Genomic DNA, 24,254 nt, shown 5'->3' on the forward strand with positions numbered 1-24,254 from the left:
GTCTTTTTAAGGCTAGGTCATCGCTTTTTGTAGTCATTGTGTCTCTTTAGAGCCATATGTAGTCATTTTGTGTCTCTTTAAGGTCAGTTAGTGTCTTTTTGTAGTTATTTTGTGTCTTTTTAGAGCCATTTTGTGTCTCTTTAAGGTCAGTTAGTGTCTTTTTGTAGTTATTTTGTGTCTCTTTAGAGCCATTTTGTGTCTTTTTGTAGTCATTTTGTTTCTTTTTAAAGCCAGGTCGTCTCTTTTTTGTAGTTATTGTGTCTCGTTAGAGCCATTTTGTGTATTTATGTAGTCATTTTGTGTCTCTTTAGAACCATTTTGTGCCTTTGGTAGTCATTTTGTGTCTCCTGTAGGTTAATTTGTGTTTTGTGTGGTCATTTTTTGTGTAATTTTGTCGTAATTGTGTATCCCATTGAGGTCATTTTTGTCCTGTTGTGGTTGTTTTGAATCTCTGATTATACGTTTTGTGTCTTCTCTGCTCATTTTTTCCTCTCTCCATAGTAAGTTTGTGTCTCTTTGCAGTTCCTTTGCATCTCTTTTTGGTCTTTCTATGTCTCTACCTTGTTGGCACATGTTAATTTGAGCGACATTTTACAGTTGAAGGCAAGGCCCCTGAGCCTGGGCCCTGTAGGCCTGTTTAGTAATCCATCCATGATTGCAGCTATAATCTTTGCTCTGTGCATTGTGGCTACATGCATAATTTCTTAGGAAAGCCACTGCGCAGTTAGTCCTCAGGCTAAAAGAAACCTTTAGGTATCATAATTTCTCCTTGGCATTTTAATGAACGTCAAGAGCTGAGATAAAGGATGAAGGGAGACAGATGGGATAAGGAGGAGACGGGAGAACTACTGGGTCTGTTTGATTTATTGGCATGTGTGGGAGATACTGGTGGAGGAAGCTGTTAAGAAGAAAGTTAAGACATTGTTTTTGATGGAGTGTCAGAAAGCAGTTAAGCTCAGATATTAGTATTCAGCTTATATCTTAAAATGAATATGCAAGCTATCAGGCAACAGATGGTTTTGTCTTTTTTTTTTCATTCTGTTGACAATAACGTCTTAATAGAGTCAGCAAACAAAGAGATGTGACTTTAAAGTTTAATGTTTTCCATTTCCCCAGAATTTTGTAATCTCTGTGTTTTGGAATAGAAGAGACCTTTGTGGATAATTCAGTTCCTGATAAAAAACCTCCTGAATGTCTGGATCTTAAGTTATCAGAAAAAAAGGTGAGCATATATCAGCAGGTACTGGGCTAGCAGCTGAACAGCGTCGGATCACTGACTTGTAACGTTAAAGTGCTTTATTTGGTGTTTTTACCTGTTTAAGTCACTTGGTCCCTTGGTTTTTAGAGAGACAGAGATATCTGTGGATAATTCAGCTCCTGGTAAAAACCTCCTGAAAGTCTGGATCTTGAATTATTAAAGATAAAAGGTGAGCACACATTTGCAGGTGCTGGGCTAGCGGCCTGTCTCAGCATCTGTGAAACACTGATATATACTGTAACATGAAACTGGTTTATTCAGTATTTTTACAGGTTTTAATCACCTGGTCTGTTTGTTTTGGAGAGGAAGAGACCTCTGGGGATAATTCGACTCCCAGTAAAAACCTCTCAAATGTCAGAATCTGAAATAAGGCAAGCACATAATAAGTTAGTAAAGAAAAAAGGTGAGCACTCATAAGCAGGTGCTGGGCTAGCAGCTGGTCTCCAACATGCTGAACAAGGTCAGAGTAACTGATGTGTAATATGAAAGTGCTTTATTCTCTGGTTTAATTCACCTGGTTAATTTGTTTTGGTGAGGAAGAGACTACTGCGGATAATTAGTTTCAGCTGGTTGCAATCTGCAGTCCTCACCACTAGATGTCACAAAATCCTGCTAAATCTTACACACTGTTCCTTTAAAATGAGCCCAAACAGTAAAGGAAGTGTTGCACCACCACTGAAGGTGAATTGAGGGTGTCATTTACATCCATGTGTCAAATAAAGCTTCACCCAAGCAGCTTATTTCACGAGTTATTCCCACCCTTTGGAGGCGTGTTAGTCAGCTTCTGCTGTTTGGATCGAAAACCCGCATTCACAGCCCAGCGCTCGCCGTCACAGGGTGAGGCCACTGCTGTAAAAACCATTATATCATGTTTTTTCAGCTCTCAGTGGTTAGCAGCGAGGAGTGTGATGGCTGACTGGCCAAGTCAACTGATGAAGGACTGCATTCTCCTCCGGTGCCGAAGAGCCTCGGCCCCCGGCTCATTCAAACAGCCCTGTGCACTCTGGCAGAAAGGGAAAACCAGCTATTAATAGTGCCCCCCCTCTGCCCTGCCCCCTCCCTCACTCATGTACACAGACACACAACCCTGCAGAGGCACACACTTTTTTCTGTCCATGTTCATGCAGACGCACATACACCACACACACAAACACACACACTACCCTGCAGCCTTTGGGAGCTCTGTCACAGTGCAGACTGGCCACTGTCCTCTCCTCCTCCTTCTTTTTTTTCCACTCTCTCTTCCTCACTCTTCATCCTCCCCTCCCCCCACTTCCTCTCCAGAGTGACGAGGTGCTCAGCTGCCTCAAGACTCCTGCCTCTCTCTCCTCCTTTTACTCCTCATCCTGATCAGCTCTGTTTTTTGATTACCTCTCGTTATGCGTCAGGGTATATTTTGCGTATTTTACGACCTTGCATATCATATGAATTATTAAAGAATGGAAAAGAAAGCAGTAGCTGTTTGCTACTTCTTACTGTTAGGTGCACCAATCCGGTGGAAGTAATAAATATGAGACAAATGAAGGCACTGAAGGACGATGAAAACCTCAGGAGCTTAAAAAGCAACGACCAACAGGAGAATTGTTAACCAAATAGAATACATATCGAAGGTGTTAAGAATACATATCTCAGATGAATACAGCATGAATCACTGGTTGGCAGCTGGCTGACTGACTGGATGTTTAAAAATGCAAAAGTCATTTGTCACCCTCAAACCTCGTTATGGTCTTCTTGTTGCCGTTTTCAAGACAGACACCAGATGTACTGCACCCTCTGAAAACAGCAGCACATATTTTAGAGTACAAAGAGTTGTACTGTAGTCCAGCTGTTAGCAAACAGTTGCTTATTTATACGTCCAGCAGTTACTGAACAACATAAGTGTTTATGTGGAGTCGTGTTTCTAGCCATGTGGCAAAAGTAATTCTAATATTTAATCTCTTAAGCTCCATCTCCACTAACTCCTGTGGGAGACACCTGGCTCTTTAGCTCCTAGATACTCCATGATGTTCACCAGCTAGTAGCGAACATCAGTAGCTATTTTTTAAATAGGTATTGTGCAAATTTGCAGGAAAGCCCAATCAGTCTTTTTTCAGCATTGGCAGTATAAAAACAAAATTGGGGAGTGCGGCAAAATGCCGCCTAGCTACTTTTGTTTATACAGACTGCGCCTTTTTCGGGGCAATGGGGGGCGTGAGCAAGTAACAAAACGTGTAGCTCAGCGTGTGACGTAAACAGTGACGTGTTAGGGAAGCCGCAGCTGGTCAGTCCTTCAGCAATTCTCTCGTAAGTCGGCCCGTTCTTCACCGTCCCGTCAGCTGACAGTTAATGGCCTCTTCATTTGCGAGGACAAGGAGGGCGCGCAATTCTTTGTCTCCCCAGTTGCTCATCTTTACAGTGTCTGTCAGGTTTGTGTTTCCCTCTTGCTACTAGCTGCTCGCTAATTCCTGCTATCAGCTGTTTCCTGTTTATCCACTGCCAGTGGGTCACACGTGCGGTGTCATCAACAGCTCCTCCCACAAGTCATCAACAGTCCCTCCCGTTGTGGAAGGCCACCTCCGTCTTTTATTTGTCACTTCAGATCAACTCGCCAATCCGGCTCTGTGTGTCTAAACGCTCGCAGCTTGCCGGCAAAAAGGCCCAACATTCGCAGAAAATCTGGCAGTGTAAAAGGGGCTTGTGTCTGCTGTATGGAGCTGAGTAGGAAGCATACCTGTCTACTGAGGTTTAGATTGAAGCAAGCACTGGGCTGCAAAATGCTGTTAGGCTCTAGAGAGTTGAGGGAAACTGAAGAGTTAAGTATGAGTTCATCGCTACAAGTAACCTGCTTCACATACAAGTGGTCACGTTGTCCATTTTTAATATAAAATAACTGATTATAGACACTGTAAAGGGTCTGTGCGGGACGTTCAGAGCACTAATATGGCAGCAAACCAAGATTTGCTATGTAAAGATATGGTGGAGTTTTGTCTCCTGGAGCAGAGAATGAAGTAAAGCTGCCTCAGTGTGTGTTTTAATCTGAGCTTCTCTGTGGTTTGTTGTGGTAAGCCAGTCTGGCTGTATGTGCATGTTTATACATAAGTGTTCCCTCATTGGCTAGCTCATCGCTGCAGCTTTGCACTGCACCCATACAGCGGTTAGTGCCCACCCTCCAGTTACCTCCTGGTAAACACTGTTAGCTCTGTTAGCATTGCTGCTGTTGTTCAGTGCTGTTTATGGAGTTAGCACCGTTAGCTGTCAGCCGTCGGCCCTGCCACCTCCATGTTGAATCCAGACAACTCATACGCTCTGAATTTTGTGTGTCTCACTGCAGTGTGGGGTAGAGCTTAGATCGGGCCCAAAAAATCCAGCCTGACCCCACTCAAGCCCGTGCATGTTCTGTCCCTAGCCCAGCCCAGCCCGTCCCTCGAACTGTAATTATGAGGCCGAGCCTCATTTTTTTAAGGATACGAACATTGAAGGCTGGACATCAGTGGACATTGAAGGCTGACTCTTGTCTTTCTTTCCATGGCAAGCCTTTCTCATGTGCCTCTTAAGTATGAGGTTCCCGTCTTTTTGCTGTCATATACCAGCATCGCGCTGCACTTGGTACACTCGATGAAGCCAACACACACGTTGTCACCGTTGACAGCTCACATGTGTGCGGCCAGTGGCACCAGTGGAGCCCGACCCGCCCGAGCCCGAGGATAGTGGCGGGAAATTATGGCCCATCCGGGTCGGGCTCGGACAGAGAATCTAAGCTCTAGTGTGGGGAGTGTGTAGAGATGAGCGGTGTTACGAACACACAGACCTGGTTGAAAATCGGCAAAGTATCCCTTTAAGTGACTTTATCTTCAGTTCAGGCTGAGTTGGTACAAATTAGTTTCTCAGAAACTGCTTTGTACCTTTCATAGTGAATCATTAGGTACAAATATGGTCTTAAGAGAGCCAATTATATGCCTGTATAGGACATTTGTGGAAAAATATATATACTTTTCTTGTGCCTTTTCTTTTGAGATAAGCTTTGTAACATTCTGTCAAGCTGCTTCATGAAAAGAAAGATGAACTCACACACTCAGGAATTCATCACTTAAAGGTCCAGTTTGTAAGATTTAGGGGGATTTAGTTCGCCTGGTGAGACCATCCTGATGACGTGAGCTCAACTCTCTGTATCAGTCTGCCGCCCCAAACACGTTCAGTGGGCGGGAATACTCACCTTGACAGACAAATTCCTTCAGCCAATCAGCATAATAAGCACAGGAACATTGAAGTCATTACCAAACGGGGCAGTGCATAAATCAAGCTTTTGCCAAATCCAGTCGGAAGAACGATGAGTGCATACTCTTGTTCTTGTTAAGTTGTTGTTATTGACTCTTCACTCATTTCTGTTTACTCTACTAACATTAGAGTTAGTGCTTGTTGGTTCAGGAGCCACCATCACTGTTCTGCAAGTGGTGCTCTACATTTTCCATCATCAACTACAACGCAAGCCCTGATTAACTGCTTACTGTATGTTGTCAACTACGGTAGGATCCCTGATTGGCTCTGACTGGATTTTAATTTCTGGAAAGTGTTTGGGGCGGCACAGAGTCCAGACTGATACAGGGAGCAAACCAGAATGTTGAGCTCAAGTCATCAGGATGGTCTTACCAGACTAGGATTTAGTGGCATCTAGCAGCGAGAATTGCAGCTGAAACCAGATGTTCAGAGGTTTTTACCTGGAGCTGAATTATCCCCAGAGGTCTCTTCCTCTCCAAGACTAACAGACCTGATGATTTAAACAAGTAAAGACACTGAATAAAGCAATTTAATGTTACAAAATTAGCGGTGGTGGAACATGGTGATCTCCATAGATGACAACCCGCTCCTTACATGGTTAGAAATGACTCATTCGAAGGTAACTTAAACACAGTTTTTATTTTCAAGTGATTACACACCAAAGATATATATTATATTCCATTTCTCCCAATATATGCCCCTAAATCCTACACACTGGACCTTTAATTTCTCTGTAATTGCTGTTATTTATAGCCAGAACTGCATTGTCACAAACAGCGATACCTTTGTATATTTCTGATGACATCATAATTTGGGTTTTGGTCAATCTTCACTCTTAAATTCATCTCCTGGTGAATAAAAAACAGTCTCTGGTCATCCTCTGTTGTCTTAAAAGAATGAACTTTATCACAGTACTGGCTCCAGGAAGCAGACACCACATATAACATCAGAGGCTGCAGAGGGTCTGCTCGATAACTGCCCCTAATTACACCCACGAGGACAAGGTCATAAAGAGGGCCGTGTTTGGCTCTTTGTAAGCTATCTTGTCTTTTTCTATAAACACCAGTTAGGAGCAGTTGCCAATGAGCGTACACTCTAAGGTGTGTGTAATTTTCTGCCTCAGCTCCCAATCAATTATTTTGCCCCTCAAATAAATGAGATAAACTGGGACATAATTTATCCTTGAGCCAAATGCAGCTGCTAACGAGCCACACACATTGACAGGCCTGAGCCGGCCGAATGTGACGACAGAGGGAGATAAAGAGGGAGAGATAGTGATCCAGTTACAGTGAGTGCTGAAAAGGGCGGCAGGTCAGCGAGGCAGTCCGACTCCCAGACTGCAGCTTATATGGAGGGTTGAGAAGATATACTCACTGTGTGGCCCATCCTGGTCACTGTGGCTGTCTGTCCGTCTGTCTGTCTCTTCTTCTACCTCTATGCTGCTGCAATGCGGCGACAGCTATTGAGCCCAGTCCTCATCACTGGCTCGTTGTTGTTGCTATGAGCTGAATTGTCAGGAGAAGCGGCTCGCAGCCATCTCTCTGCCCTGCCAGGGTGTACTGCGTGCAGATAAGCACACGACACCCACACAGAGACAAAGTAGGAGTGCACACTTACAGTACATGAGAATGAACATGGGGATATTGACACAATATCACAGGCGCACACACATGCAGATGCAGCTGTGGGACTACTCACTCACTTTCTATCCCTGAAACACGCTAACACATGCACACTAAGAACCCCCTGCAATCAATCAAAGAAGGGAATGGAAGTCACCTTCTTCTCCAATTCAGCACTGCAGTGTTTACACAGAAGTATACAGACAGACAGGTGGAGGACAGATGAGTCAAACACACTCTGTTACCTTCAAAGGTCTTTTCATCCAAAATAAAAGGAAACCCCTTTTCATGATATTCAAAGTCAAGAACATCCGTCCTCAGAGCTAAATTTGTCTTTTTCTCCCTCGGTATCATAAATCTGCGTCCGGCTTCATCATCCCAGCAGTCAGCTTGTTAGACTGTGTGATGGATGATCTTAGCTGATGCAACAGATCAGTTTAAAGCCCAAGGCGTCCTCTCCTGTTTTCTCGCCTAAATAAACGACCCCCATGATGGGTTCATTCACACCATTTAGCAACATAAAGCCAGGGCTGATTTCATGTCATTTGCAGCGAACACAATCAGCTGTTGCGCTGTGATTCCCGTCGACTGGAGAAACAAGTTGTGGCGTCATTACTGCTGCTCGCCTCCTTGATTGTTTGCACTTTGTGGTCAATGGCAGCAAGCTGGTCATTACGACCAAATAGGCTGTGACATGCAGAATGACACATATTGCAGTAAACTGCCTTAAAACTACAAATTTCACTGATTCTGTTTGAGTGGCCATTTAAAAGTGAAGGGCAGGAAAGTGATGATAGTTAAGTGTTATTCTTAATGATGAACCTGCCGTAAAATCAAAGTTACAATCAGCTCTAAAGCACCACACAAACACTAACGCTTACAGATTAAACTGAAAGTCTTTTCTTGTCTTGAGTCAGCAGCAGTTGACAAAATATTTTCAACTTAAGGTCCACACTTGTTCCAAAGCTTTCAGCTGTACCACATGGTTTTCATCCACCCCTGTATCCAAGGGATTACTTCCATATTGAATGATTCCACAAGTTGTGTGCTCTTTATGAGGAAATGACCATTCACTAAACCCCACCCCTTTGTTATGGTCAGCATGGAGCCAGAGAGAAGCAGACAGAGGGGTCTACAGTCTGTGTTTGAAGGATATATCCAGGATGTCAAACTGACTCAGCAGCAACAACAGGTTAAAAAGACAAAGATAGTTAGAAGCTAAAGCCGAACTATAGGCTGCAGATCACAGTAAAAGTGAACCACCACATCACTGCTGATCGCCACACAAGACAATGAATATAAAGGGAAACTTTGCTGATATTGAACCAGCTGTGTGGCATCACAGTGTGTGCAGCACCTGGACCTCCACCGCCGGATAGGCAGGGATCTGTTGGTTGAATATCAGCAAGCTATCAGCAATTAAGCTTGACAGTTAATTCGAAGCCTTTGAAACAATAGTTGACAAAACTATTTCAAATCTATTGAGATGTGGTTGTTGTTTTTCAGACGTTTGTTTGCCTGGTGTCGTCAGTTAACGAGGGTTAAATTGATCTAAAAATCAACTCAGTGTACTGACTCCAATTAAGTCTAGCTGTGAAACAGTGACTATGTTGATTGTCCAATCAGAGTATTTGACAAAGCTGTAGGGTTCAGTATAGAAACATACTGGACACACTAGGTTCACTTTGCCCTTTTAATAAAAAAATAAATGTAAGATTCCTTTTTTTTTTTTTTTAACATACAGAAAACTGAGATTTAGACACAGATGTCAAGGTCAGACTGAACACCGGCCCTTTCCTCCTTGTTCATTCAGAGCGATCGCACCAATAACCTGTGTCACTGCAGGCTCAGGGAGCGTGGAGACTGTTGACAGGATGTCAATAAGGCAGCGATTGCAAGCAAGCAACCGGTGTGTGTGTGTGTGTGTGTGTGTGTGTGTGTGTTTGTGTGTGTGGGAACATCATGTCTCAGGAAGCTGGAGACAGACAGACAGAGAGAGGCTGGCTTGGATAAGTGCATGTGAATCATGGTAGCACCTGAAATCACAAGAGCGGGTTGACAGCGGTGCTGTTTGTTTCTGTTATCAGCCTGTCTGCTCTCCGGCAGTGACTCCCTGACATGGGAGAGAACAGATTTCTCCATGATGTTCAGTCTACACTGTGTCAAGTGAGATGGTACTCGAGGCATAAGGATGTTTTTGGTGCAGAAAAGACAGCAGCATAGTAGAAGCTGTAAGATGTTTAGAGTTTACTTTTAACTGTTGTGTTAAAGGAGTAGTTTGATGTGTTGGTAAATATGCTTATTGATGCTGAGAGTTAGATGAGAAGAAGGATACCACTCTCATGCTGTTACACTGTTCATGAAGTGACATCCAGCAGGTGATTAGCTTGGGCTAGCATAAAGACTGGAAGCTAATGGACACAGCTAGCCTGCCTCTGCCCATAATTCTCCTTAACAACGCCTCTCAAGCTCGCTAATGAGCATGTATGTGTTTTATGCTGTTTTAACTTTCCTCTGGATCTGTCCTGTGTTTTAAATATCTGTGTGTAATGTTAGATGCCCTGTCCTGCTACTGCAGAATAGTGTTGTGTCGTTCGCAAACGAATCGTTCAAAAGAACGAATCTGTTGAGTGAACGTACTGAACTGAATCACTTCCGGAGCTGATTCATTCATTTCTCAGTTCAGTTGAGCTGGGCAGCGAGCGTGCAGGCTGGGAGTGGAACTGCCAATTCAGTCCATGCAAATGATGAATCATTCATGAGTCGCTAGGCAGCCAGGGTGCAGGGAGGGACTGCCTACCCCGTGACGAATCACTCAGTGAACGAATCACTCGGAGAACCACGTAACCCCGATCCCTGAGTGATTCAAATAATTTCTTCTCAGTGATACACTTTCATAGGGACCGTTTTCTCCAAGCTAACGGCTAATGTAGCCAGGAGTCAAGCCACATGAACACCATCACACACCTCACCATTGTTTTAACAGAGTTAGTTTCCAGATAAACAAACTTAAAACGTTAGGCTGGCCAGTAATGACACTCACCAGTGCAGGGCAGATGCAGCAGCACAGTCAGGGTGATGTTTGGTGAACAAATCTTTTGAACGAATCTTTTTAATTAACTGATTCCTGTGATTCAGTAACATCTAAAAAACTGCTTTGCCCATCACTGTATGCAGAACAAATCTACCTACGAGTACCAATAAAGTCACCTTGAACCTTGTATAACATGTTATATTTTATTTCTTTAAACAACACACAAAGACAAATGTAAAAACACAACCCAGTCACCTAAAAAAAAATATTGGTATTGTATGTTTCTGCAAACCAGGGATATGTTACATTTGCAAGTTAGTATGTAGTTGTAACTTTCAACAACAGCGTGGTTAACATAACATTTGGTTACGGTTATGGAAAGGATCATGTTTTGCCTTAAAATACGCAGTTATGGGGGCTCTATCCAGAATTCAGTGATATCTCCGTAAGAAACAACTACTTTTTGTAGCACTATCCGCACAGGAAAAAAAGGGACAAGTCCCTGAAAAACACCCATGTCTCAGAGCTAATCTTAGTGATTTTAAATGTAATAATAATAATAATTTTAAAAGAATTTTCCTCTATTTTTTTTAAGAATAATATTCTAATTTTATTTATTTTATTATTATTAATTATTTATTTTTCAATTTGTGGGACATGTCTTACCAAGTTTCTCATTGCCTTTTCCCATGTTTGTAAAAGAAATCACAGCAATTAGCTCACGTTCCAAGGGTTTAAATACTTGTGAAAGGCGCCCGAAAGCAGCACAAGAAAAGTGACGTCGCTCCAGGTTTCAAAGGGTTAAAGCTCTCGATGATGTGGCTGAAGCACACATGAACTTTTCTGCCCATTTACAACCACACAAAGGAGATGAAACCAAATCTGAAACCACCCAGGCTCATTTTAAATAATCTGGGACGACTTTATGGACCAAACCTCTTTTCCTTTAATTTCGTCAACATATTTCTGGTCTGCCATGTTTTTTTTTTCTTGTGTAACTTTGTGAAAAAAGGGCAATATAAAAACATTATTATTATTGTAATTATTGTGAGCTGTGTGTATGGTTCAGATGATTCTGCTGTACTCTCTTTGGTGCTTTATGCAAAATACTTCAGTCATTCTAATAAGTCGGCCAAATGAGCTGATTTACCGGACATTGGAAATCTAATGAGAGCGGAACAGAGGGCTGGAAGTAATATCAATGAGTTTACTGATGAATAATAACTCATTATCATGCCCTTTGTCTCTTCATCCTCATTATCTCGCCCCCTCACATTCCCCTGACATTACTCTCTCCTCTCTTTTATCCACCAACTCCTCCTCTCTGTCTTCCATGGCTTTGCTTCCCTCTTCCTCCCTCCTCCCTCCAGGTCTGATCGTGTACCTGGGGATGATGGTCGGGGCCTTCGTGTGGGGCGGCCTGGCAGATCGGATCGGCCGGCGGCAGACCCTCCTCATCTCCCTCTCCATCAACAGCGTGTTTGCCTTCTTCTCGTCCTTCGTCCAGGGCTACGTCTCCTTCCTCTTCTGCCGCCTGGCCTCAGGTGTCGGGTAGGTAGACAGATGAGTCACACAGGCAGAGGTGGAAGTGAGACAGTCACGACCATGGTGGCACATCAGTTGATTTGACAAGCAGAGCAACGCCATGTGTCAGAGAACAGATAAAAATACAGTTCTCGCTGCTGTTTGAGGAAATCCACCCTCAGATTCTTGGATGTCTGAGAGGTTTTCTGCAGTTCAGGAGCTATTTTTCAACAACGTGTGCAATGTGCTTCTCAATGGTTCCTATTTCCTTCAGACTGTTTTACTTAGGGAAGTAATTTCATTTACTTGAGTCAATGACCTCCACACAATGAGCCTGAACTAACCGTTTGCTTGAAGTTGGGTGTAAAGGTGTGTAAACGCAGCCACTGCCATGCTCCTTATTTGAAATTAATAATTTGTGGCTTCCTTGCATTCTGGTCTCCTGAGGCTATTTCTGCCTGTGCTGCTGGATGATGGTGACTTTGGTGAAATGTCAGCGTAATGGCAGCCCTCGCTCTGATTGTTAAGGTCTTTGAAGCATGACCTTCACCAGGTTTTTGATGTTTTGGATACAGTGGGTATATATTAACTTAGTTTTACCTACGCAAAAAATATTTCCATATGAATATTTCTATTAAGGTTTTGTTAAGTTATGCATAGAAATGAAAAAATACATCACTTAAAACAAAGTGGGCCCAAAATAAAGTGTTCATGTTTCTATTAAAGGTCCAGTGTGTAGAATTTAAAGAGATATTGGCAAAAATGAAATTTAATATAATATAATGAGTATGTTTTCTAGACATTTCTTTAATTTATAATTACCTGAAAATAAAAATCGTTGTGTTTCATTATCCTAAAATGAGCAGTTTAAATCTACATGGAAGAGTGGGTCCTTGTCTACAGAGATCACCCATGTAGCACCACCATGTTTCTACAGTAGCCCAGAATGGACAAACCAAACACTGGCTCCAGATAAGGACATTTTCCTTTCCATGTCGGCCACCGTAGTTGGCAGTCTCTCTTTGATGAGCAGCCACCAAAAAAGGAACTATTTTTTTAATTAGATTTTTTTTTTATTATTATTAGATTTTTTTTTGGATGTGATTTAAACTATTTTATTTTATTTTATTTTATTTTATTTGGGCCCTAGCATGCAGTGCGAGGACCCTATTGTATTGCAAGTGATTATTTTATTTTATTTTATTTTATTTTTGATGTTTGTCTTTTTTTGTAAAATTACTTTATTCAGTGTTTTCACGGGTCAAAATCACTGGGTCTATTTATTTTAAAGAGGAGGAGACCTCTGCAGACAATTTGGTTTCTGCTAAAAACCTCCTGAACATTTGGAGCAATTAGGTGAGCATACATTAAGTTATCAGAGGATATAGGCGAGCAAACATTTGCAGGTGCTGACCCAGCGGCTCATCTGTGAAAAGCCAAACAGCGTTGGAGAAACACTGATTTTAACGTGAAACTGCCTCATTCAGTGTTCTTACCAGTTTTAATTACTTGGTCTGTTTGTTTTGGAGAGGAAGAGACCTCTGTGGACAATTCAGCTCCCGCTACTGCAATCCTCACTGCTAGATGCCACTAAATCCCCCTAAATCTTACACACGGGACCTTTAAGTGCTGCTCTGCAGAGCTGCTAACATGGCTGTAGACTCTGTAGAGTCAAGTTGATACTTCCATCAGGGGGCATCAAAGTCAGATATTTATAAATCCTTTAGATTATGGCTGTAAAGCTAAAGTTGGTTAGTTTTATGAAAATAGCTTTTTTTGTCATATTTGCTGACCTATGACAGATGGTCTGTAAAAATAATCATGTCACTGCTCCTCCTCCTACTGCTTCTAAGGGTGCTTCCACACCCATGTTTTACACCTGCCCTGTTTGGTTCGGTTCAATCCAATTCAAGTTCATTTGCCCCCTACGTGCAGTTCATTTGAGCAGGTGTGAACACAGCAATCACACTCCGGTGCGCACCAAACAACCTGACCGAGACCTTCTTGAAGAGGTGGTCTTGGTCAGGTTACAAACAAACTCTGGTGCAGTTTGTTTGTGGTGAGAACGTGTTCCGACCTGGATCTGAACCAACTGCAGTCACATGACACATTGTTTGGGTTAAACATGAGCATGTTACAGTCCTGGAGGATTGTTAATGTGCACCTCCTCCTGTACTGCCTTAATATGCACATTCAGCACATCCAATGCATCAAAACATTGTTTTCTAGTTGGAGCCGCGCCTCGTTTTCAAACTGTATGGTTTGACTAAAATGAACAATGACAGCAATATAGTCCACGATGAGCAGCGCTAAAATCAACCTGCGTAGTTGTCCCTCCACTGTGACATTAGAAAGTGTCACATTTATCTTGCAAGTGTACTCTTCTTCAGCGTTTGCTTTACTTCCTGGATTTTTCCCACATGGAAATTCTGACCAAATTTGCCTCAAGAACACATAACTTCCGCTTATATAGCTTTTCCGCCATTTTGAATTTTTTTGAAAAACACTTCAAATCGATCTCTTCCTAGGAAGTTTGAGCGATCTGCATGAAACTGGGTGAACATAATCTAGGGACCAATATTTAAAGTTCCCTCTTGGCAAAAGTTGGAAAACTTACTAAAACTGAGCTTCTATAAGGCAATGAATATTGTGGAGGGCGTGGCTCATCACATAAAGGTGTCTAACATCTCAAGGGTTTCACCCATCACCGATCACGTGACTGCCATATGGATTTTTACTAAACTTGGTAGATATGTAGAACAGGACGCCTCAAGGTGACTGGAGAAATTTAACTCTAACTGGCAACTGGGTGGCGCTATAACAACAGAAAAATGCTTAGAAATGGCTAAAATGTGACCGATCACTGTGGCTCCCCCTGTGGCCCAATTTTTTTTTTTTTTTCTAATTTTTGGTATGACTAAGTCATGGTATGGTATGCTGTACTCAATGGGTATAGACTAGTTTTTGAAGTTGTTTTTTTTTTTTTTTATAAAAGTTGCCCACTACAGCCTAAAAGTACAATGACAGGAAAAATAATTTTTATTTAATTTACATTCTGCAGGCAGTTTATTTTGTCAGGTTTTCTCTTTAGTAACGTTTAGTAGAAATAGAGCAGCTCAGAATACGAAAGCTTTGCTCTCCCCACCCTTCCACAATTACAAAGAATAGCAGACTGTGAAAGTCTCTGTTATTCTGGGCAAACGTGCACAGCGGCCTGTTCATTGTGGATATTGCTTCCATTTGCAGCGTAGTCAACTTTCTCCAAATTGAGTCATTGTATTAACAATCTCTGCCCCTGTGTGACTGCAGAGCTCTGAATGTGTTCCTGGCATCAGCTGCCATCAGTCAGATTGTAAATTGTTGTGATGGAGCAAGCACAGAGGGTTTAAAGATTGTGCCATTGATTGCAGTCAGACGGGCCTTTATTGGTGTTTTTTTAAAGACTTTAATCTTTATTCTTAATCAACTACAAGGCTGCTCGATTGTCTCTCATATCTCACACTCTCCTGCTGCTTTTTCTTAAAACCCTCTCTCTGCTTTTCACTCCTCCCTCCCTTTGTTATATTGTTTTCTTTCAACTCCTTTCTTTCTTCACAACATTACCTCATTTATTTTTCTCTCCCTATTTGCCACCTTTTTAAATTACCATTGTCATCTCTGTTGCCTCTGTTCTTCCTCCTCTCTTATCTCACCCACCATTTGCTTCTCCTCCATGTGGATCCCTTCTCTTGCCGGTCTCTTAATTGTCTTTCCTTTTAATTTCTGCCTTCCTCTTTACTCCGCAGCATTGGCGGCTCCATCCCCATCGTGTTTTCCTATTACTCTGAGTTCCTGGCCCAGGAGAAGCGAGGAGAACATCTGAGCTGGCTCTGCATGTTCTGGATGATCGGCGGTATCTACGCCTCCGCCATGGCCTGGGCCATCATCCCACATTATGGTGAGGAAAACAAACAGATCACTCAGTCACAAAATCATTGTCTGAGGCAATATGTGTGTTAGTCAGTGAGATAAACAGCATGTCATTTTAACCATTTAATGTTATATGATTAAATGTGGAGATGAGATGCGATCGTTGTTTCTGTTTGACGGTGGTGGTGGTGGTGGTGGTTTTAAATGCCTGCAGTTTACAGAAATGCATACAACCAGAGCATTACAGTATCAGCGCAGGAAGCTCCTTGAGCACACGATTCAAGTGTTGCAGCTGCCTCTGACCCCCCTTCTCTCTCTCCCGCTCCCCATTTAGGCTGGAGTTTCCAGATGGGCTCGGCCTACCAGTTCCACAGCTGGCGTGTCTTTGTGCTGGTGTGTGCCTTCCCGTCTGTGGCGGCCATCTCCGCCCTCACCACAATGCCCGAGAGCCCCCGCTTCTACCTGGAGGTCAGCCTGTCAGCTCTCACCGCACTCAGACCTTATGGAAATATCACCTGAATACGTTTTGACATCTTGGATGCATAAACAGTTTTAAAAACAGAAAGCATGCGGGCACTGTGCTGCATACAAAACGCTACTCTCACACTTTTCCAGAATATTTTGAATAGATAAATAAATATGTGCATATATACATTATGAATAGGGCGAAACATACAAAATACAAGTGCTGCTGAATTTTTTATTCCTATTCAGTGTATTTTGAACACTGACACACAAAAAGTAAACAGGAAGTTGGAGATGAATACGTTTTAAATTACTCATTTTTAAATGTTCAATACATGAAGGAATCTGTCACAGCTAATACAGTATATTGATGTCCAGTGGGCTGGGGATTTCTGCAGTCCATTACCTTCCCCATATTTCAGTAGCTCTGTTTATGTGTCACTAAGCCACTGTCAGCTATTGTAACCACAGCACATTATTCCTTGGTACACTGTTAAGCCTGATTTATGGCTGGGTGCTCGACACTTTTGAGTGTCGCTCAACAGAAATGACGTATTTTCATCAAAAGAAAATGTTGCTCGACACTTTTCTTTTATGTCGTGCACCTGGAGGATTTTGTTTATTCGTGGATGATGCCATATTTTGTCCGGCAGTAGTAGTTTTCAATCAACATCGACTTTGACCTGCATTCAGTGTCTCTGTCCGCAGCAGCTCCTGCAGAGCTGAGAGGACAGTGGCCGTTAGGGCTGGACGATTATGGCAAAAATAATAATCATGATTATTTTTGATTGATGTTGAAATCACGATTAATAAACATGATAATTCATTGATTTCAATCATTCGATTGTGGAAAAAAAATTCAAATATTCGGCCTTTTTTCCCCCCCCTTTTTTGGGGGGGGACCTTGAACGCAACACCATCTCCGACAAGGAATTGGAAAGCCCAACACAGACGACTAAATTCTTGCAACAATGTGACTCAAAATAATGATAAAATAGATTTTATTGATGTAAAATAATATGCTGATGGTGACATTTTCCACCGGTCCGCTGCGCTCTGAGTCTGGTGTCGGAGTCGGAGTCGCGCATCTGTCTGCTTGCGCTGCAGTACACGCCGAGGGTTTTAATTTTTAGTGTTAAATCAAAAGTTAAACACTACTTATCAGCAACCAGAAGTGTTTTTTCGTTTGTGAATATTTTTATCTTAATTCTAGGGTTGCAAGAAACTACCTTTTCGCCATAATTTGTAAGTTATTAACTTTTTTGGACTTTTTTTTCCCCGCTCGTGTTGCCTTGGGGGGCAGACACGACAGCGTGACAAACTTTGCAAACAGTTTCCTTTTGCACAACATCTGTCAACTTGAAGCCAAAATGTTTCCAGATGACTGAAGTTGTCCTACCTTTCTTCTCAACCAAAGGCTGCCTTTCATGTTCTCAGTAACAACAATAACACATATTATTGATCCACACACGTTACACGCTTGCTGCTGCTGCACATAACACAGGTGCATTCACGGTGCTTTTCCAGCACAGGAACTTACATACACGCCGCGCCGTGCGGCACATTAATCGTTTTTCTTCGATTATAATGTTTTTATGATCGTGAGAAGCCAAAATCGAAATCATGATTAAAATTAGATTAATTGTCCAGCCCTACGGCAGACATGACAGACTACATAATGGTCCGCACCAAATGTGTGATGTCATCGGTTTATTCTTGTCCTATTTTTATTATTATTTCTATAATTTCAGTCACCGTGTCTGTTCATGTCCCATACGAAATATTATTGTAGTGATGTAAAAAGCTCCACTAGATGCCAGGAGCTACATTTGAAGCACCACATGCAAACAGTGCAAGTCACTGAATCCTCCACAACAAGTTCCTGCAAATTTTTCACAATAAAAGCCTGTTTAGGAAATGAAGGGATTCTCTCAACCCAAATTATAATGGGCTTTTGATTTTAAACAGATAGAGGAAGTGTTGAGCTTGAAATGACGGCACAATGCATTAACTTTATCAAGAAAAACACGAGCAGATTAAAATATAAATATGAAAATACAGAGGGAATAATAAATAATGGCCTGTGTCTAATGTATTCTGAGTCAAATCTTTTGTTGAAATGTCGTGAGGTTTCCATGGCATGACGTTGGTTGTCCTCTACTATGATACACTACACGAGATGAAACGATGGATTATCGCACACGCTACTCATTGTCGTTCACGATCCGAGCTGACACCGTGCAACGCTGCGTCAGGCTATAATCCGGCTGATATCGTGTAGTGTGTACCCAGCATTACTTATAGAGATATACCGATACCACTTTTTCCTTCCCGATACCGATTCTGATCCCTGAACCTTAGGTATCTGCCGATACCGAGTACCGATCCGATACCAGCGTGTAAAATAAAAATGGATGGGATATGAATTATTGTATGTCTCAACTCCTGAATCTCTATGTAAAATATTAAGAAATAAATACATAATAGTAAAAGGAATGCCATATAACTTTTTATTATTATTACTATCTAGTGTTGACACAGATCAAGACACAGGTTAAAGTGCAGCCACACAAGTTGGTAAAAAAGACATTTTAAAGGCTACAGTAGAATGCTTTTTAAACTCCGCTCTGTTTCCGTTTCTTTTGCCTGTAGGGTGCGTATGCGTAATGACGTGTTTTCGGATTGGTCATAGGCTATACTCGCCGATACCCGATACCGCATTTTAGGCAGTATCGGAGGCATTTCCGATACTGGTATCGGTACAGCTCTAATTACTTAACATGACAGCAATACACTCTGACTGTAAGAAAAGAAGGGTGTCTCTGGTTACCATGGAGACAACTTAAAACCTTTCACTGAAGCTTAAACTGAAAACAATGTGCAGCTGTTATATTTCTGCAAAGCGACACTCATCAAAAGTGTCGAGCACCGAACCATAAATCAGGCTTTATCTTCTCATTTAACTGCTGATAAGAAAACGAATACGCTTTGCCAAGTCAAACTGTTCCTTTAAGCAATTACACTACATCTGCACCAGTGAAACATCATGCATGTGAAGCAGAAATGGCTGAATAAAATTAATGTTTTTATTTAAACAGGGCGAAGCTGTGTCAGCGTTTTTTATCTTCATTTTGACCTTGAAAAAATGGCAGTGCATGGGAACCTTTTCCCTAATTGGCTGCTGAATGTTGAACAGTTAATTGAAGTGAATGTTCAAAGATTTTCAACATATGTAAAATTTGAGGAATTGTTTCTCCAAATGTTTTGTGACGTCATCACATCACACATCTTACAAGGGATTGATTATTGAATCAAAGCATCACTCCTATACCAAATCTCATACCAGAAAAAAACAGAGGTTTCACAAACTATAGCAAACTGTGAAGAGGTGTTAAGATATTGAGTGTGACATGAGGTTTGCACCACTCACAGGAAACCCTTCACCCTCCCTCTCAACTGTGGTTTGTGACTAACATGTAAATGTGTTTCTCACCTGCAGAATGGGAAACACGACGAGGCGTGGATGATTCTGAAGCAGGTCCATGACACCAACATGAGGGCCAAGGGTTACCCAGAGAGAGTCTTCTCTGTAAGTCACACACAGGAATCTTATGCTTTACACTTGTGTCTGTACGCAGGAGAAAATGTCTTCACACAGTGCGTGTGTTCCTGCCTGCAGGCTAATACAGTGCAGCAGGTTTTTGAGCTCTTTGCTGCATAAATTTGCATATTAATTAAGTTAAAACAGATTTTCTTTAAATGCTTTGAGCCACACAGTTCATATTAATACTTCAATGAAACATGGTGACAAAAACACCTTATAACCTCTTCTTATCACATATATATATATCATAGTGTTAATGGTAAGGCAGATCAGGTGCATACATTGATTTTGAATAACATGGAATAATGATAATTTGGGAAGAACATTAATTGTACTGATCATTTGTAATATATTAGAGCAAAGGTTTACAAATTAATCTGTGAGAAAAGACAGAACAGTCAATGAATTTAGGATTTGTGGGCCTGATATCACATGCTGAGTATCCATGTGAAAGCTTGTTATTCACTCACACATGTATATTTTTTAATGACTTGTGTGTGTAATTTAGATTTCAATAAAGATTTTGATTGAAGCCCTTCCCAAAAAATATGTGTGTAAAGTACGTTGAAGAGGAACACATTTAACAATCAGTAAAGATGTAATTAAAATCTAAATATTGAATGATTTCCAGGTGACCACCATTAAAACAGTGAAGCAGATGGATGAGCTGGTGGACCTGGGCGATGGTGCTGCCTGGCATCAGAAATGGAGGATAAAGCTCACGACACTTTTCCATCAGGTGACACTATTCCCCTGATTTTACTGTTTGATATTTAATATTACCTGTACAGTGGAACAAAGCAACACATCTGGAGCAGATCCAGACTGATAATCTGACCCATACAGATTTAAAACTTTACCCTTCAGCTTAGAGGAATACTTTCAGCGCAAAATTATCATTTGTATATAAATTACGCACCCCGTTTTAATTGTGAAGAAAACATCGTTTGTCTTGCATGCGTCCATGGTGGACAAAAAATCCAAAAATGTCTTGAATGAATGCCATAAAACTTTTTATTATTATTACTATCCAGTGTTGACACAGATCAAGACACAGGTTAAAGCGCAGCCACACAATTTGGTAAAAAAAGACATTTTAAAGGCTACAGTGGAATGCTTTTTAAACTCCGCTCCGTTTCCGTTTCGTTTGCCTGTAGCATGCGTATGAAAACACGTAATGCTTCATGTCATTACGTGTTTTCAGATTGGTCATAGGCTGTACTCGCCGATACCCGATACCGCATTTTAGGCAGTATCGGAGGCGTACAACTATAGCTGAAACTATATCAAAACCTCCTTTTACGAGCTCACACAACTCGTGCAGTAGAAACAGTCTCACCTACAGACAAGTAGTGCACCAGGACGAGCACTTTCGTTTAAACTACTGAATGGACTGCACCAGCAGAGATCAAATGCCATTTTTTTTAATTGTGAGGTTTTAACAAAAATGCATGAGAACTGGATTATATTGCATAAGTTGTGTAAGACAGAGTTTTGAATAGTTTTGTTGTTGTTAAACGCTGCCTCTTTTTACTCCAAGTCATCAAGAACTTTCTACATTTATGGATTCTTCATTCACCGGAGACGTGATCAAAAAAACGTTTTCTTAATTCTTTCATAACTGATACACAACTGATGTTTTTGTGGGTGAAGTATTCCTTCTGTAAATGGGAATATAAGTGACAGTAGTGCCAAATAATATGGTGTTGCTCTTCCTAGGGCCTGTGTCCATGTAGCATTAGGTTTTTTTTTCTGAGTGACGGCATCTTTTTTCAGTTGTTCCCTATGAGGAGAGAGTGAATGCGGCCACGTATGCCTGCCTAGAGAAATAGGGTTACACTCAGGCGCTGGTGTCGTCACTGCTGCTTTGGCTCCTGTCTATCCTGAGCTGTATAAGTTGTCAGAAGGCTGTGGCTCAGAGGTAGAGCGGGTCGTCTACTAATTGGAAGATCAGTGGTTCAATCCCCGGCTCCTTTATCTGCATGTCGAAGTATCCTTCAGCAAGATACTGAAACAATAATTGTGTCATCTGGGGATTGTGTTAAAATCTGAGCAGCAAGTGGCACCTTGTATGGTAGCCTCAGCCACCAGTGTACGAGTGTGTGTGTGTGTGAATGTGACTCGTAGTGTAAAAAGCGCTTTGAGTGGTCGGAAGACTAGAAAGGTGATATACAAGTGCAGGTCCATTTACCAAAACAGAATGTTGCTGATGAGTGTTGTGCTTTAATCTCCGTACCATAGCTACCGAGCGAATGTTAATGTCAAGATTGTTGTCACTGAAACAAACCTACATGTAGTGCGTCATTTAAAATGAAGCACTGCGATGAAGTGCTCTTCAGCACCCTGCCGCCTCTTTTCCGCTAAAGAAAAACGCTACGTGGTCACAGCCCGTTATCTAACGCTTAGTAAGAGAGCAAATGAGGATCTTTCCAAAAATGTTGAACTGTTCCTTTAAACCAGGGTATGTCATCAGTGTGCACTGGGGGTTAAACTACCAACCAGATACTGTCAAGGAAATTCAAAGCATTAAAAACATCACAAACAAATATTATGAAGGGAACCAGAGTTTAATTTTAATCAGTGTTGAATAAAATATAATCTATAAACGTCAGTCAGAACTGAAGAGATGAAATTTCCTTCAGGCTGCTCAGCTCAGGCTTTATTTATATGATAATTCTCTTTGCCTGTGTGGACGGTGTGTGTTTAGTGACAGGATGTGTTTGTGCATCAGCTTGTGCTGCTGAGGCTGTCTCACTTTGTTTGCTCTGGGCCTGGAAAAGGGGATTCTGGGACACTGTGTGGAGAGAAAAGTTTTCAGAGATGCCTGGTGTATGTTAACTGTTAATCTGACTGTACCATATATTTATTATGTCCCTCTGTGTCTCCACTGTATCTCTGTGTCCATGTGTGTGTTGCTGCAGGTGTGGAGTAACTTCCAGACTGTTTTCTCCCCCGAGTATCGCCGCACTACCTACATGATGATGGCCGTGTGGTTCTCCATGTCCTTCAGGTAAGATCAGGTTAAAGAACAGTACACTGGGTCTCACTTCACTGACAGTCTCAGAGTGGTATGGATCTTCTTACCAAACTTTTTGCTGTAGAGTGAATAAACTTATCCCAAAATTAGCGATCTCAACCAGTGAGCCACCTCGGAGTGTGATCTAGGCTGATGGTTTAAAATTGCTTCTTTTTTTTCTTTTTTTTGAATCTAAATGTGATCTAGACTTCACATAAATAAAAAATGCCAAATTAAAATGCACAATTTCACTGACCAATTACGTTTGAATATCTCAGCATGTCATCAGGTAGAGACAAACATGTCTTGTCACTGTTAGCTATCTAATGTTGCCTGATGTTCAGTTTTTAAAGACAACCCTGCACCAGTAAAAGCTCTAAAGGCTGTGTTGAGGAAATATGACCTCAAATGAATTAAATATGGATTCATTTACACTGGCAGGCAGTGATGTCGAGCCGAGAGCGCAGTGTTGAATGTGATGAAATCCTGTCAAATGAGGCGCTAAAACTATCGAAGCTCCAGAGACGCGTAAAGACAAAGCACCCGGGATGTGCTGGAAAGCCAAAGGAATAATTTCTAAGGAGAAGAGACGGGCTTCAGGCACAACAGAAAGTCATCTTAACATTTACAGCTGACAGTGGCATATCACATGTTTACAGTCCAGTTTATTTTCTCCTTTTTTGTCTTTTTATGTTTTGTTTTTTTGTTATTTATTTCGAGAGGTGGTCCTCTCACATTTTTTTAACAATCAAAAGTGGGTAATAAAGTTCACATCTCCTGCTAGAATGTCAAAATATTCCTTTAATTACAGTACATGTGTAAGTAGCCCTTTTTAGATAGGAATTGTGCAAATTTGCAGGAAAGCCCAATCAGTCTTTTTTCAGCATTGGCAGTATAAAAACAAAATCGGGGAGTGCAGCAAAGCGCCGCCTACCTACTTTTGTTTATACAGAATGTGCCTTTTTCGGGGCAATGGGGGGCGTGAGCAAGTAACAAAACATGTAGCTCAGCGTGTGACGTAAACAGTGACGTGGGAGGGAAGCTGCGGCTGGTCAGTCCTTCGGCGATTCTCTCATAAGTCGGCCGGTCCTTCACCATCCCCGTCATCTGACGGTTAATGGCCTCTTCGTTTGCGAGGACAAGGAGGGCGCGCGTTTCCCTCCTGCTACTTGCTGCTCGCTAATTCCTGCTATCAGTTGTTTCCTGTTTATCCGCTGCCAGTGGGTCGCACGTGCGGCGTCATCAACAGCTCCTCCCACAAGTCATCAACAGCCCCTCCCATTGCGGAAGGCCACCTCGGTCTGTTTAAACTAAAAGGGTTCCGCCAATATGTCTACCCTACGAGGCGGAAAATTGGGCACCTCAGATCAACTCGCCAGTCCAGCTCTGTGTGTCTAAATGCTCGCAGCTTTCCGGCAAAACGGCCCAACATTCGCCAAAAATCTGGCAGTGTAAAAGGGGCTATAGACTACATTTACATGCACAAAATATATGACAATATTCCTACTAAACTGTTCCTTCCTTTTACATGCAGCTGTGCATACTCCGATTAACGCGCCCTGACATGT

General features: G+C 41.9%; 1 protein-coding gene across 1 annotated transcript in view; it reads left to right on the top strand.

Moving 5' to 3' along the window:
- Window positions 1-24,254, top strand: part of sv2a (synaptic vesicle glycoprotein 2A) — an 84,208-nt gene that overhangs the window by 44,487 nt on the left and 15,467 nt on the right. The window contains exons 3-8 of the mRNA XM_049582918.1: window positions 11,539-11,719; window positions 15,478-15,629; window positions 15,936-16,069; window positions 19,566-19,655; window positions 20,302-20,409; window positions 22,592-22,680. Of these exons, the coding sequence (XP_049438875.1) occupies window positions 11,539-11,719; window positions 15,478-15,629; window positions 15,936-16,069; window positions 19,566-19,655; window positions 20,302-20,409; window positions 22,592-22,680 (754 nt within the window). The remainder of the gene's footprint in view (window positions 1-11,538; window positions 11,720-15,477; window positions 15,630-15,935; window positions 16,070-19,565; window positions 19,656-20,301; window positions 20,410-22,591; window positions 22,681-24,254) is intronic.

The sequence above is a fragment of the Epinephelus fuscoguttatus genome, linkage group LG8 (assembly GCF_011397635.1).
Source record: "Epinephelus fuscoguttatus linkage group LG8, E.fuscoguttatus.final_Chr_v1".
Lineage (NCBI taxonomy): Eukaryota > Metazoa > Chordata > Actinopteri > Perciformes > Serranidae > Epinephelus > Epinephelus fuscoguttatus.